This window comes from Oreochromis aureus, linkage group 17, assembly GCF_013358895.1.
Source record: "Oreochromis aureus strain Israel breed Guangdong linkage group 17, ZZ_aureus, whole genome shotgun sequence".
Lineage (NCBI taxonomy): Eukaryota > Metazoa > Chordata > Actinopteri > Cichliformes > Cichlidae > Oreochromis > Oreochromis aureus.
In genome coordinates, this window is record NC_052958.1 from 32,987,285 (window position 1) to 33,001,011 (window position 13,727).

The 13,727-nt window shown below is 40.7% G+C and overlaps 1 protein-coding gene across 1 annotated transcript in view; it reads left to right on the top strand.

Moving 5' to 3' along the window:
- Positions 1–13,727, top strand: part of LOC116336361 (ephrin type-B receptor 1-like) — a 119,755-nt gene that overhangs the window by 64,224 nt on the left and 41,804 nt on the right. Inside the window, exons 7-9 of the mRNA XM_039601533.1 lie at positions 1,043–1,305; positions 6,852–6,927; positions 8,350–8,474. Coding sequence (XP_039457467.1) covers positions 1,043–1,305; positions 6,852–6,927; positions 8,350–8,474 — 464 coding nt within the window. The remainder of the gene's footprint in view (positions 1–1,042; positions 1,306–6,851; positions 6,928–8,349; positions 8,475–13,727) is intronic.

Consider the following 13,727-nt stretch of genomic DNA (forward strand, 5'->3'; position numbering starts at 1 on the left):
AATGGGATTTAGCCTTTATTGGTGGCCTTGGCTAAATTAGGCATTAGTACGTGTTCCCCCCAGCTGGATGGGGAGATATATTTATCATTAATTAATTATTAATTTTCAAGGACCAACCCCGATGTTTTTAAAAACCTCAGCTGTTAGGTTAGTAAATGTATCTTATTATGTTTTTCATCATTTTACACATAACAAAAGCTTTTAAAAAAAACTGCAAAGTTTACATGTGTAATAAAGAACCAGGAAAATGTTAAAACTTCTACGATCTTACTGGTTTATCTGATATCCATCCAGTAATTATAGATTACAAAAGGCAGGTATTCTACCACGTACGTGACAAATGGTAACATTATTTGGTGCTTCCAAATATTATTCACAGTTAGTTTCATAGTTTGTATACATACTGGTAGTATATCAACATGCATGCTCAGCGCAATGTGGCAGGTAGAAAATTTTCCGGTTGATGAATGATGCATTCGTAGCGTGTGGGAGAAAAAAACTCACAGCGGATTGCTTAATATTGCTTAATAGCTTAATATTTCCATGGCAACCTATACTCAGTGGTTACGATAAAACCATTGTAACCATGGAAAAGATCGCAATGCATCGAGTATATTCGATAAATCGCCCATTCATTTCAAGAATGGTTGGGCTCTTACATTTTTATTTCCTTATTTTGCATCAAAAGGCACAAACTTTACTATTGGTTCAAGTTTTGAAATGTGCTTTAGTAGTTATCATTCCTCATGAGACAATATTGTGGAACACTAAGGAAAACACATAATGTTAAATCTAATATCCCATATCAACAAACAACAAATTTCAGTTATTTATTTAGTATGGTTATCAACTGTTTCCAAACACAGTTATGACACACACACACACACACACACACACACACACACACACACACACACACACACACACACACACACACACACACAAATTCTTCCATGTAAACAGGTGACATGTTTCAAAGTGGCAGACTGATACCTGCTGTAATGTTCATTCCCTCTTACACACTCATTATTCTTCTTTCCAGGTGTCCCTTCAGCTCCTCGCAATGTGGTCTCAGTGGTCAACCAGACATCAGTGATGTTGGAGTGGCACCCACCACGTGACACTGGACACCGCGACGACTTGTCGTATAATTTGTTGTGTCGCCGATGCCACAGCAATGAGCGGCGGGCTTGTCAGCCATGTGATGACAGCGTGGTGTTTGTTCCAGGCAAACAGGCGTTAAAGGAAACAAGGGTTGAGATCAGCAAGCTGCGGGCCCACACGTCGTACACCTTTGACATACAGGTTTGTCCACAGATGGAGGGCTGCCTCCCTTTTTCATGCTTTGTTTGTGCTGTGAAGAGATTTGTTGAGTGTTTACAGCAGTGAAAAATCTATTTTGTGTATATCAAACAGGCACTTCGTGTAGGCCTAGACTCATTGTCAGTTAGTGGGAGTTGCATTCATGCTGGATTTGCAGCAGTTGTGGTGGACTCCAGAGGTGTACTAAAAACACAGCAAAAATGCATCAAAGAAATTTTCATGCATAGTTCCAACACTCTCCCAAAAATGCCACTATTTAGCAGTTTATTGGCCAAATGACTCATGCGCCTCATCACATGAGCCAAGTGTCAAAAAAGGAGTTGACCCTGTTTATTAACGAACACTCCCACTAGATTTAAATACGTGGGATTGTCCACCATTTCATTTCAGAACTCAAGAAGCTTCTAGGATAAGAGATGAAACATCTTCAAGAAACCTAAAGAATCCAGTCGCTTTCTTTCCAAGCTCCTTAGAATACCATGACATGGATGACTGAGAACCTACACAGACATTTCACAGCAAATGTTATGTTGATATTTTTTTTATCCACTGTCAAGAACAGCAAAAGTTAGTACTTAAAAAAGTAGTTATGCTTATTACCCACTTTAAAAACAACCTTGCTGTCAGCTATTTTTTTAAATGCAAATAGTAACCATAATGCTCAAGGTTACTGAGGCTACATAGATGCTTGCTGACATGCAGGCTTTTATGCACAATCTGCAGTTATAACTTTCAACTTACAGGGTCACCCTGAACTCTATAAAACCAGTACAATTGTGTCCCTTCAATCTTCTGCCATCTGCCTCATTTCCCATACACGTGTAAGTCTAAAATAAAGGCCAGTGGTATTCAGTTCAATGAGTTCAATGACTCTACTAACTAGAGGTGGCTATTTTTTTAAAATAGAATCCAATCTCTGACTATATGAATAGTGTGGCCCATCTGTTGGGGGATGAATATGTCAATATTGATGAACGATAAATTTAGTCATTAAATCAATGTGCCCATATGTCTACTCGTCTTTTCCTCCCATGCATTGAAATTTTACCCCATTATCATGAGAAACAGGGAGCATTCGGGGGAAAAAAAGCTGTACTGTTTGCTGGGAGCACCTACTGCTAGAGGTGGGCAAACATCGGTACTATCAATACTAATCCATTAGGTACCAACAGGATCAATACTAAACGATAGGATTGATATTTTGTATCTGTCCTCTAAGTTCAGTATGTAGTCCACTGAATTGTTTTAAATAAAAAATGAATAAAAAATTCTCCTCTCGGATGTTGTTCCTGGGATCTGCTGGAACCACTCGCCTAGCTTGTGGGTCACTACACCGAGTGCTCTGATTACCTGTTACCTTCACCCTCCACATCTTCTTGAATTCTTCTCTTAGCCCTTGATCGAGCTTCTCATGTTCCTTTTTCCTGATGTTGTTATCACTTGTTATAGCTAATTCTATCTGTCTCAGGCATCTTTACACAGCCTGCACCTGGCGTCTTGCCTGGTGTGATAGACCCCAGCCTCCGTGGATCTTGTACTTAGATCTTGTTCCTGTGCTGCCGTGATCAATGCCTCTGTGCTGTCTTTCAGGCCAGCTTTGTCCAGCCACTGGTAGGATTTCTGAATGTTAGCTACTTCCTCTATCTGCCGGTGGTACATACCGTGCATAGGACTGTCCTTCCGTGGCTCCTCCTCTCCTTTCTTGGGTTTCGTTTGCCTGAGGTATTCATTAAGCACACGGTCAGCTGTGGCCATGTTTCTGATTTACTCATGAATGTTTGTTGTCTCATTCTGGACAGTGGTTCTGACAATAACCAGTCCTCGGCCCTTCTTCCTTTTGCTTAGCATACAGTCTCAGGGTGCAGGATTTGGGGTGTAAATCTCCATGCATGGTCAGGAGCTTCCTTGTCTCGATGTCAGTGGCTTCTATCTCCTCCTTTGGTCAGAAGGCTTCTTGATCATGGGCATGGGGAAGGTGCTGATTGCCCAGGTATTGTTTTTTCCATTCACCTGACTCCCAGGACTTGCCTTACCCTCTGCAGGTATTTGGTGTTTGCTGCTTCCTTAGCGACCACTTTGTGGTTCCCATTTGCCTGTGGGTAGTGCAATCCCCATAGTTCTGACTATCTTCCTTCTCTTTGTTACACTTCTCCAGTCCGACTGACATTCCAATGTCATTGCAGTGAATCGATGTCTTCTTCACTCTTGGCATACAGCTTAATTTCATCCATGTAGAGGAGTCAGCTGACAATTGCTTTTTTCCTTAGTCTATATCTGTAGCCAGTCTTGTTAATGATCCCACTGAGGGGGGTCAGGCCTATCCAGAACAGCAGTAGGGACAGGCCATCTCCTTGGTAAACCCTGCACTTGATGGTGACATGTCCAGTTGGATAGTGTCATTCGCCACATCCCCATTAAGTTCCTGATGAAGGTGCTAAGGGTCCTGTTGATCTTGTGTTGTTTTAGGTATTCCAGGATCGACGCGTGGAGCATTGAGTCTTAGGCTTTCTTATAGTCAATCCAGCCGGTGCACAGGTTGGTCAGCTGGTCTTTCAGTCTCAGTCTCTGGTATTCCTGCCAATTCCTTTTTGTGCCCTGCTCATGTATTGAGCAATGTCATTGTTCATATTAGCCGCTATGATGCCTGACAGGAGCTTTCATGTGGTACTGAGGCAGGTTATTGGTTGGATGGGCATAGTTCTTTCTGGGGATCCTTGGGGATCAGGACTGCCTGGCCTTCATTTAGTCATATTGGGTATCTCTTGTCGATTAGCAGTTGGTTCATTTGTGCTGCCAGACGCTCATGGAGAGAAGTCAGCTTTTTCAGCCAGTAAACTTGAATTATGTTGGGGCTTGGTGTTGTCCAATTCTTTATACTGGAGACCCTTTCTTTGATGTCTGCCACTGTGATGGTTACTGGATCCTGTTCAGGGAGATTGCTGTGGTAGTGTTGTGGGTTGCGTTCTTTTCCCATATGCTCTTCCAGTATTGCTCTGTCTTCAGTCTTGGTGGGGCTATTCTTATATAGCCCCACCAAGACTGGAGGTGGGGCAGTGTTCCACTGGTTTATTCTCCTGATTTCTATCTCTCTGGTATTTCCGTTCAAGCGACTGGCGGAGCCTAGGGAGCCTTACTGGATACAGATGCCCTGGTTAGGCATCGAATCCCTGAAGTTCAAAAGGCATGTAGTGTTACTAATGAAAAGATATCCCTCAAATATTCACTTAAAACATTTCTGAACCTTTTTGTGTTGACTGTTATGCCTGTTTTATTTATACCCTGTAGCACATTTAGTACAACAGAAGCTGACCCAAAGTTCTTTAGAAACAGACACATTTACATTCCAGGTCTCCAAAAAGCCGTTTCAAAATACATGAAAAGCTAAAAGGTGTGTTTTCTTGTGTTAACTAATTATTGTGGAAAGTAAAAATCACAGTGACTTTAGTGTTAACTAAAATGTGTTCAGAGTTTACAAATTGATAATGAGTGATCTCATAAGTCATGATACACTGCTGTCCCCTACAGAAGCTGCCTTTATAAGGTAAAAGTATCAGTGTTGCCCTAAATGTACTTGCTATCGGATATATCAAAATGCGCAGTAACGCACAGCACTAATGGGTGCTAGTTATACCATTTTCCAGGGCCAGGTCAAATGTACCCAAACTATACACGGTAATTACTTTTAATTCGCTCACTTCCAAACTTTTCCCGCCTTTCTACACAACTTAATTAGTTCTGATTGGATCTCGTCTCTCCTGAATATTTTCATCTTGTTTTCTTTTGTTGACGAAAGCGTTGGCACATATAATCATAGTTTTTGTCCTCGTGCATTAGTTTGTTTTTTGATATCGTCTTGTTTTAAGCAAAGAAAAAAGGTTGTTGACGAAAACTATGACGTAAATTAACACTGGTTTTACCACAACTTGACCATGCATGAAAACGTACTAAGTACTCTAACTTTGCCTCAAAGTCTTGAGGCAAAGTTAGATGTGCCTTTTATAGTCTTGATAGGAGGTATTATTTGATTAAGGGACACAGAATAAATAGAGCTTGGAATAAGTCATTAGTAATTGCCAGCCTTTATTTGCTATGACTGAAGACATTGTTCAACCATCAAAATGATTAGTTGAGCTCATGACAAATATAATATGTGGCAGCTAATTAGATGGTCTTTAAAAAGCACTCACAACCTGTTAATTGTGTCTCAGTGTTGGTGAGATGAGACACATTTGGAGATCTTAAAGCTTCACAAAGGGACTAGCAGAATTTTTATACCCTGATATTAAACTAGCTTCTTGTTTCTGATACTTAACTGACTGCTAAACCACAGCAAATGCCCAGTAACAGATTAACAGCTGTAACTGGGAGAGCTGGGTCTCTGTTTTGTGCATGTTAAAGTGGAAATGACGCAGATTCTGCATACACAAGAAAAGAGTGTGTCAGATGTTTTTTTAAGCCTCTAAATAATTTACATCCATCTATTTTTCTTCCGCTTATCTAATTCTGAGTCGTTGGGGTGGGTGGGCCGGAGCCTATCCCAGCTGTCACAGGGTGAGAGGATGGGGTCAATATAGCCTGAACTCTCTTAACCAAGCTTTCTTTAAGTGGTCATCAGGAATAGTTCTTCAGGCTTCTTGAAGGACATTACACAGCCTTTCTTTGGATATTGTTGCAGAATTTCTTTCTCCCGATTTCTTAAAGACATGACTGTCAAATATTCTATCTAAAGAAAAGTACTACTATTGCTCAGTACCACTGTAAATATCACGAGAGAGTCTGGCTCCTTAGATCTACTTATATATATAGAGAGAGAGAGAGAAATAAGGGATGGTTTAAGGTTGTTGCACAGTAGTGTATTTCCAATTATTTTGTGGAGTTGCAGGTTATCATACCCTTGTAGATTAGCTCATCTGCTGTATAGCGTTTCACTACAGAGCACGCTAAGATTTCTCCTACTGTGCACTCAGTCTAACCAAGTTCTGGCTACACTGCAGATGTACTATCATGTTTTCAAACTCACCCGAGAAGTCTTAACTGTTTTAATATTATAAGTGAAACATACAATTTCACTGCAAAGAAAAATCTGTGACTCTACCTAGTTTGTCCAGAATAGGGAGCCATATTTTCTAGGTCTCAAAGAAATGCATGAATCTGATGTTGTGGTTTCCCTTATAATACTCAACATGTAATATAGTTCATGCTTGTGACAGTTGAACTTGTTAGCTTTGCTATTTTCATATCACTCTGTGGGATTAAATTTAGGTACTCTTAGCTTGCCAAATGTTAGTAGCACCATTTGTCATTTCAGGCAGAAAACAACAGCAGTTGCTAGCTAAAATTGAGAAGCTAAAGGTAAATCATGTGCTAGTTGTTAAAGCTATCAGCCACCATTATTATTGTTAAACAGATGCAATGCTTGAATGGAAAGGCACCAAGAGCTATGAAGAGATGGGGGTGGAGGACTCAGTTCAAATAACTATTAACTTTAATGTCTCAGGGTGGAATAACCGACCATTACTTTTCTATAGGCAGTCAACGGAGTCTCCAACAAGAGCCCTTACCCCGCCCAACAACTGTCAATCAACATTACAACCAATCAAGCTGGTAAGTTGGGAGAGCAATGACTCTGTGCGTGTGTGTGTGTGTAAGCATCTGTGTGTGTGCTAGCATACCCCGGGGCACCGTGGATTATGTGAGGGAGGGATGGCCGGGGAGATAAAGGAAATTGAGCTACAGCCTTTTAATTCATAAAACATGTTATGTGCTTGTCATCGCTCTGCCTGTTCTCTCTCTCCTTCCCCCTTCTCTCTCTTTCTTTCCTGCTCATCCACAGCTTTCATCACCTTTCCTCCGCCTCCCCTGCATCTTTCTCTCAATTCTGCTTTTCTCAGCTTTCTCCCCCCTTTCCCTGCTTTCCTCACCCTAGGTCTCCCTCAGTATAATTCTTAGAGGCCATAAAGTGAGTGAGTTATTACTCCATCAATACTTTATGGAGACAGACACAAGTGATATTTCCACTGCTACCCAAATTTAGATTTAAAAGCCGCTTTGCTATGGAAAAACACATCATTTACCTCATCTACAGCACCCCTGGCTCATTCCTAATCGAAACATGATCCATTGTCACCCTGCCGTTTTCTGAGCGCATTTGTTACCGCTGTCGGATGCGAGCCTCTCTTATCCCTGAAATCTTTTAGGACTCAACAAAAACTGATTTATTTTCAGGTTGACTGCACTGGGGGAGATTTTTAAATTATGCAATAGCTTTTGAGCATATTTCATTGGACTATAGGATGTAAAACTCAACACTGTGTATGTGTGTGTGTGTGGGGGGGGGAGAAAAAAAGACTGTGGGGTTTTCAGGTGACAGATCGCTCATGCTGTCAAATTATTGCTCCAGAAGAAGTATACACCTCTTGAGGCATCACAGCATTTACTGTGCGTTATAGCTGCACTATGAAATTATGGTGACTCAGCTGTGTAAGATGCATACAGTCTATTTAGGATATAATGGCTTTCAGCAGAATCCCCATAAAACCAAGAAGACAAATTCAATTTTCTTGGGGTTTTTTGTCCTTTAAAACACTAATTTAATTAAATTTTAAAACAGTGCAGTACATCTGCAGATGCTGTGTGATATTAGTCTTCTTCTCGCCTTCATCTCCTCATGTTTCCACTTTAGACTATCAAAGCACAAAAGTGATGAAAGCCATCACATAAAACGATCCAGAAGCTAAACCATGAAATACATTACAGCCAACAGCTTCTCGTTCCTAAAATTATGGGTTAAAAATGCATCGCAGATATAACTCTTGTTTCCCCATCAGTGACAAGTGCAGTAATTTGTTTTCATGAGCTTGGAAGAGGAAACATTTTTCTCCTTTGAGTGCAAATAATCTTTGGCAATATGTCATTAGACTCTGTATTTCCATATTTATGGTGTTTAAACATGCTAGCAAGTCTTTTAACTGCCTAATTGATTGTGTATTCTTGTGTGCGTATGTATGTGTGTGCGCTTTTTGTCAGCTCCCTCAGTAGTTCCCATAATGCACCAAGTGAGCTCAACAAGTCGCAGTTTCTCGTTGTCATGGCCACCGCCCGAACAGCCCAATGGAATCATCCTCGACTACGAGATACGATACTATGACAAGGTAGAGTGGGATGATAAATGTCCGTGTTTGTCTCTGTGTCTGTGCTTTTTGGTGCTATAGTCGCTGGCAGTAACTCATTAGTCAATAAAGCAGGCAAATCAATATCAACTTCATCAGAGTCATCCATTATCAGGACTGTTACTGAAGACCAGCAGGATTCTCACTTCTACACAAACACCTCGGCCATTAAGAACTTGAATAAAACTAACACCAACCATTTTGGTAAAACTAACGTATAGTTCTGTGCAAAAACTTATGAGCCACCATTACTTACTTTATATTTTGCTTCCAAGGAGCCCAAAAGTTCTTATAATTTTTAAAAATGGTCCTTGGGTGCTTTCTGAAGGTCTTTTTTCACTCATTTTTAGTTCAGTCCTTATACCTGACTATTTTTAGAGAAATGAATGGAACCTAATTAACTAACCAGTGTTGTGTCTACACATAACAGACAACTTATCAAAAATACATTTTTATATTTAGGCAATGTGTTACCAGCAACCTGTCACAAAACAGACACTTTGATTGGCATAAAATAATATTTTTGTAGTAACAAGGTGATTGTCAAAGAGATCCTAAGAGATTGTCATCAGAAATGGTCTTGGTGGAAGAGTGGCTTTCAAATAGCCAAAATTGAGGATGCTGCCATCTGTAAGACATGAGCGGTGTCCCAAAACCTAGGCTGCATCCTTCAGAGGACCTGGCGTTCGCGGTCTACATGGGCCGGGTCCTTCGAAGACCAAGAAGGCCAGAAGTGTGAGGCTGTGAAATGGGACGGTCTAACCTTCAGATTTGCGTAAAGATTTGAGTAAAGAAAATCGACAGCCTATTTATGCAAGATAATTCATAATTTTATTGGGGGGGTTATATTGGTTGGGTCTGATTATTGGGGGGTCATAACCCCCCTGGAAATTACGCCCCTGGGGACAGTTTTCGTCGCATCACTGTGACGTAATCAGTCTACAAATGCGGCCTCAGGAGGATGCAGCCTACATTTTGGGACACAGCTATGGTGGAGGCTCTCTCATGGTTTGGGGCTGTATTTCACAAAGTGTTGTTGGGGATTTTCAAGATTGATGGAATTATGAACACTGAAAAGTACTGTCAGATTTTGATCCATCGTGCAATACCATCTGGAAACCATCTGATAGGCAAGAGCTTAATTTTTCAACATGAAAATGATCGCAAACACACTACTAGTGCAGTAGAAACATACCCAGATAGAAAACAAAAATGCACACAATGGAACACTGTAAGTAATGGATTGGCCTCCCCAACGTCATTGAAGTAACGTGGGATCATCCCAGAAGAGAGCAGGACAAAAGGCAGTCCTTTAAGAAGCTTAGGGAACTATTCCTGAAGGCTACTTAAAGAAATTATAAGAAAGCTTGCCCAAGACAGTCTGTGTTGAAGACTAAAGGCGATCATATGAAATATTGACTTTCAAGCTGGTTACATTTATATCAACTCTGATTTTGTGTTTAATACTGTATTTCTATGGACGTTTCTGCATGTTTCAATAAATCCCTACACCGATTTCACATTTTCCTAGCAAAATATAGACTTACGCACAGCACTGCACTTTCTGCTTTTTTACTAGGGGCTCCTAATGGTTTCACAGTGTCTGCTGCCACTAATAGTGTTCTATTGTTTGCTGGGTGTGAGATCATTTCCTAGATTTATCTTCCTCAGCTCACTGTGATGATGTAGAGTTCAAGTTCCCATTTTCATCAACAATAAAGCCAAAAATCGTTAATTATAAACACACATCAGGGGCTCATAGAAGTGTTGTTCCTAGGTAGATATTGTATGTGCTATCTTATGTTTCCAGATTCAGTCCCTTGGAAAACACAAAAAAACAGCAAACAAAAAACAAACAAACAAACAAAAAAAACCCACATTACTGAAAGAAATCAGATGTGTTTAATATCAATAAGGAGGAGAGGCTGGTAGCAATCTTAAAATATTCATCAAAAAAAGAATAGTTAGGTACTACATCATCAATATAAAAATCCCAGACTAATCAGGAGTTTAAGAAAATAAGGGGGTAGGATAACTCCAGGCAACGGAGGGAAGAGAACCAGTTTTTAAAATTTAATAATTGAATTTTTTTCATCCATAAAAGAGAAGCTTCAAAAGTGTATTGGGTATGGCGATAATTTATACAGGCATGATGTTATGTTTTTAATACTTGACAGAAGATTGCAGGCTGTCGGGTAGTTTCAAAGACTCCATGAGAACATCCATCCATCCATGTTCCCCTATCCTCCAAATACGCAAAAACAGCAGCAGACACCGCGACCAGTGTTTCTGAACGTGTCTGCTCTCCATCATATCGTTCAAGAAATAATAATCACTCAGTACTGCCATTTTTGTAATACCGTTGTTATTAAATATTTCTTGTCATTTAGTATGAAAACGTGGCTTGATAAAAATCATCATCACTGGGTTTGGTGGCTGATCAACATGGCAATTATTTCAGGACAGCTGAAGGCAGAAACCTGTCAGCATATTTCTACAATTTATAGCTCTTATAAATGATGTATTTTTGTCTCGCACTCGTGCTGAATGCCTATTCATGTATCATCTTTTATGCAATATTATTTCCTAATAAGTCAGGATTGATCTTAGAGCTACAATGCATATTTAATGGGGCCTGCAGCCATACTGACAGGGTTTTACAGTGATGTAGAGCCTTTCTTTATTCAACCACACATAAATTGTTGATCGTATTTGTGCAGGAAGGATGAGTGTCCATTCATTAACAACTGGCTTTAAAAAGCTGTTTTCAGGCAATGAGGACCGCCTCACTCCAACTCAGTGTTTCACTGAATCGAACATGAACAAAGGGAGTAGTTTGAGCTGCTGCAGCTTTGTTATCGGTAACATGCAATATAAGATCAAATTAGGATTTGTGAAGATCGAAATTAAATCAACCATTAGGCTAATCAGAAACAGTAAGAGCTCATGCTGATCTTGGGAGTCTCAAGCAGCTAATTCTTTAGTCTTTACTGAAAACTTTAGAAGACAAATGGACAGTAATTTAGACAAATTTCCCCCAAACCTTTCCAGCTAATCCGATCCTAGCTGAAATATTAAATATTTAGGTAGCCACACAAGATGGCGATATCTTTTGTTGCTGTTTTACAGGAAAATATTCATTGGCAGTCATGTATACAGCTCTGATGCATTTATTCAATTTACTGCTCATGTAGTTCTGTCTGTTCCAAAGTCTGTGAGGCGGGATGTCATAGTGTTTGTAGACTGCAGCTGCTAATATTTCTCTATTGTTTGCTGAGTAAGATTGTGTCCTAGATTCATCCCCTCAGCATTCTCTGTTGCTGTGGGCTTCAGGTCTCTCCGTGGACCTCAGTACATGCCCAAAGTCAGCACAGAGCACTGATATTACATAGTTACCTTTATCTTAAAAGGGCAAAGCCTTTCACCCCAGAGAGATAGTGTCATGGTCCTGAGTCTGTCTACTCAGTGTTTTGTGTTTCTTTATATTATTTCCTGTGCTTGTTTATCCTGTTATCTTTGGTTGAGGTTTGCCATTTGTTAAGGTTTTGTTCTGTGCCTGTCTGCTCCCACTTCTGTGTTCCCTCCGTCTGTCTATGGTGTCACTGTGTCCGCTCGTGAGTCTGCCTGTCTAGTTCAGTGTCCTGTCTGGTTCTGTGTCTGTGTTTCCTGTTTTATTCTGAAAGTTCATGTCTCATGTCAGTGTGTTCAGTTTTACCTCTCCCCTGTCTCGTTAGCCTCATTTCTCCCAGCTGTGTCTCCCTCCTGTTGCCCATTCCCTGATTACTGGTGTGTGTATTTAAGCCCTGTGTGTTCTCTTGCCTGTTGCTGGTTCGTCTGTGTTACTCTGCGTCAGTCTGTGTTGCTCTGTGTTCCATGGTTCCTGTTCGTCGTCTGCGTCTCTCTGCCTCTCATCCCTTTTTCATATGTTCCCAGGTCTGTTATGTTAGTTCTCCCAGTTTAGGTGTCATCAGTTATTCGTCATACTCCACTGCTTGTTGGCCACTACTCCACCCTGTAAATAAACTTCACCAGCATTTTCATCCACTGCTTGCATCTTGGGTCCTCCTTCCTCCAACACCACACGGCTCGCCTCAGCAGCCGTGACAGATAGAGTCTGCCACAGAAAAGAGAACAAGAAGCATCCGTTCTTCCAGGCCAGAGTGTTGAGGATTTCTGTTCCGGGCAGGCAAGGTTGAAGGAAAATGATCGATATTCAAAATGATCCTTTGTAGCTTTCTTTTACTCCTATTGTTCCTGTTTCGCAAAGGGCAGAAATGTGCTCGGAGAGAAGAACCACTTGTGTCCGTTAGCTGAACTCTTTGGAAGTTTTCTTTATTCTTCCCTACCCTGACCCTCTGAGTTATACTGAGAATAAAAGGAAACTCTCAGTCTCAGTACTTGATCTCCTGCATAAGAGGGATGCCCACATTCTCCATCTATCATTTCTTTAGGCCAGGTCAAGTTAGTCCAGACATTCTTCTCCTTAGCAACGTCTCCCAGCACATCCTGAGGGATCCAGAGGCATTCCAGTACCACATCAGATATACATAGAATCCTTTCACGATGTCAGAGTCTACCCCAGGGTCTCCAAAGGGAGGCACCCTGAAGTCAGCCGTATCAAATGCCTGAACCACTTTAGTTTTTTAGATATAAAGGAGCACCAGCTCTATTCTGTTCTCCCTCAGGATTGATTGAATTATTTCTAAAGTTCAACTCAGCCACCCTTTAGAAGAAATTATTTTTAGTTGTTTATAACTGTATTTTTTTCTGAATTTTTCAGATAAAGGCAACCAGAAAACTGCTTCTTCTTTTAGGAATATGGAGATTGTTGTGGTGGAGGGGTTATTAATCCAAAGAAGGTGAACATAACAAGTTCATTGCTGCCACCTGTAACAAAATCTTGGAGGGTAACTTCCCCAACCAAAGTAGTGCTTTAGCATAGGGCTTGGCTGTAGAGTCTAGAGGAGCAGGAGACTCACCAGGCATGTCTCACCATTGTAGAGACACATGCCCTGGAGTTGGATTAATTGTTAGGATTTGGACCTTGGCATGCTGATCATGTGAATTTCCATGTTTTCTATATATACTGCTTCAAAAAAAAGGAAAACCTTTTGAAAACCCCCAAAACAGGAATGGTTTTAAAGGTGGAGGCCACTGACATTTTTTCTCTCCCCATCTTTTCTGACAGTTTTTTGCACTAGTTCAGTTAGGGTCAGTGACCGGTGGCATGAGGTG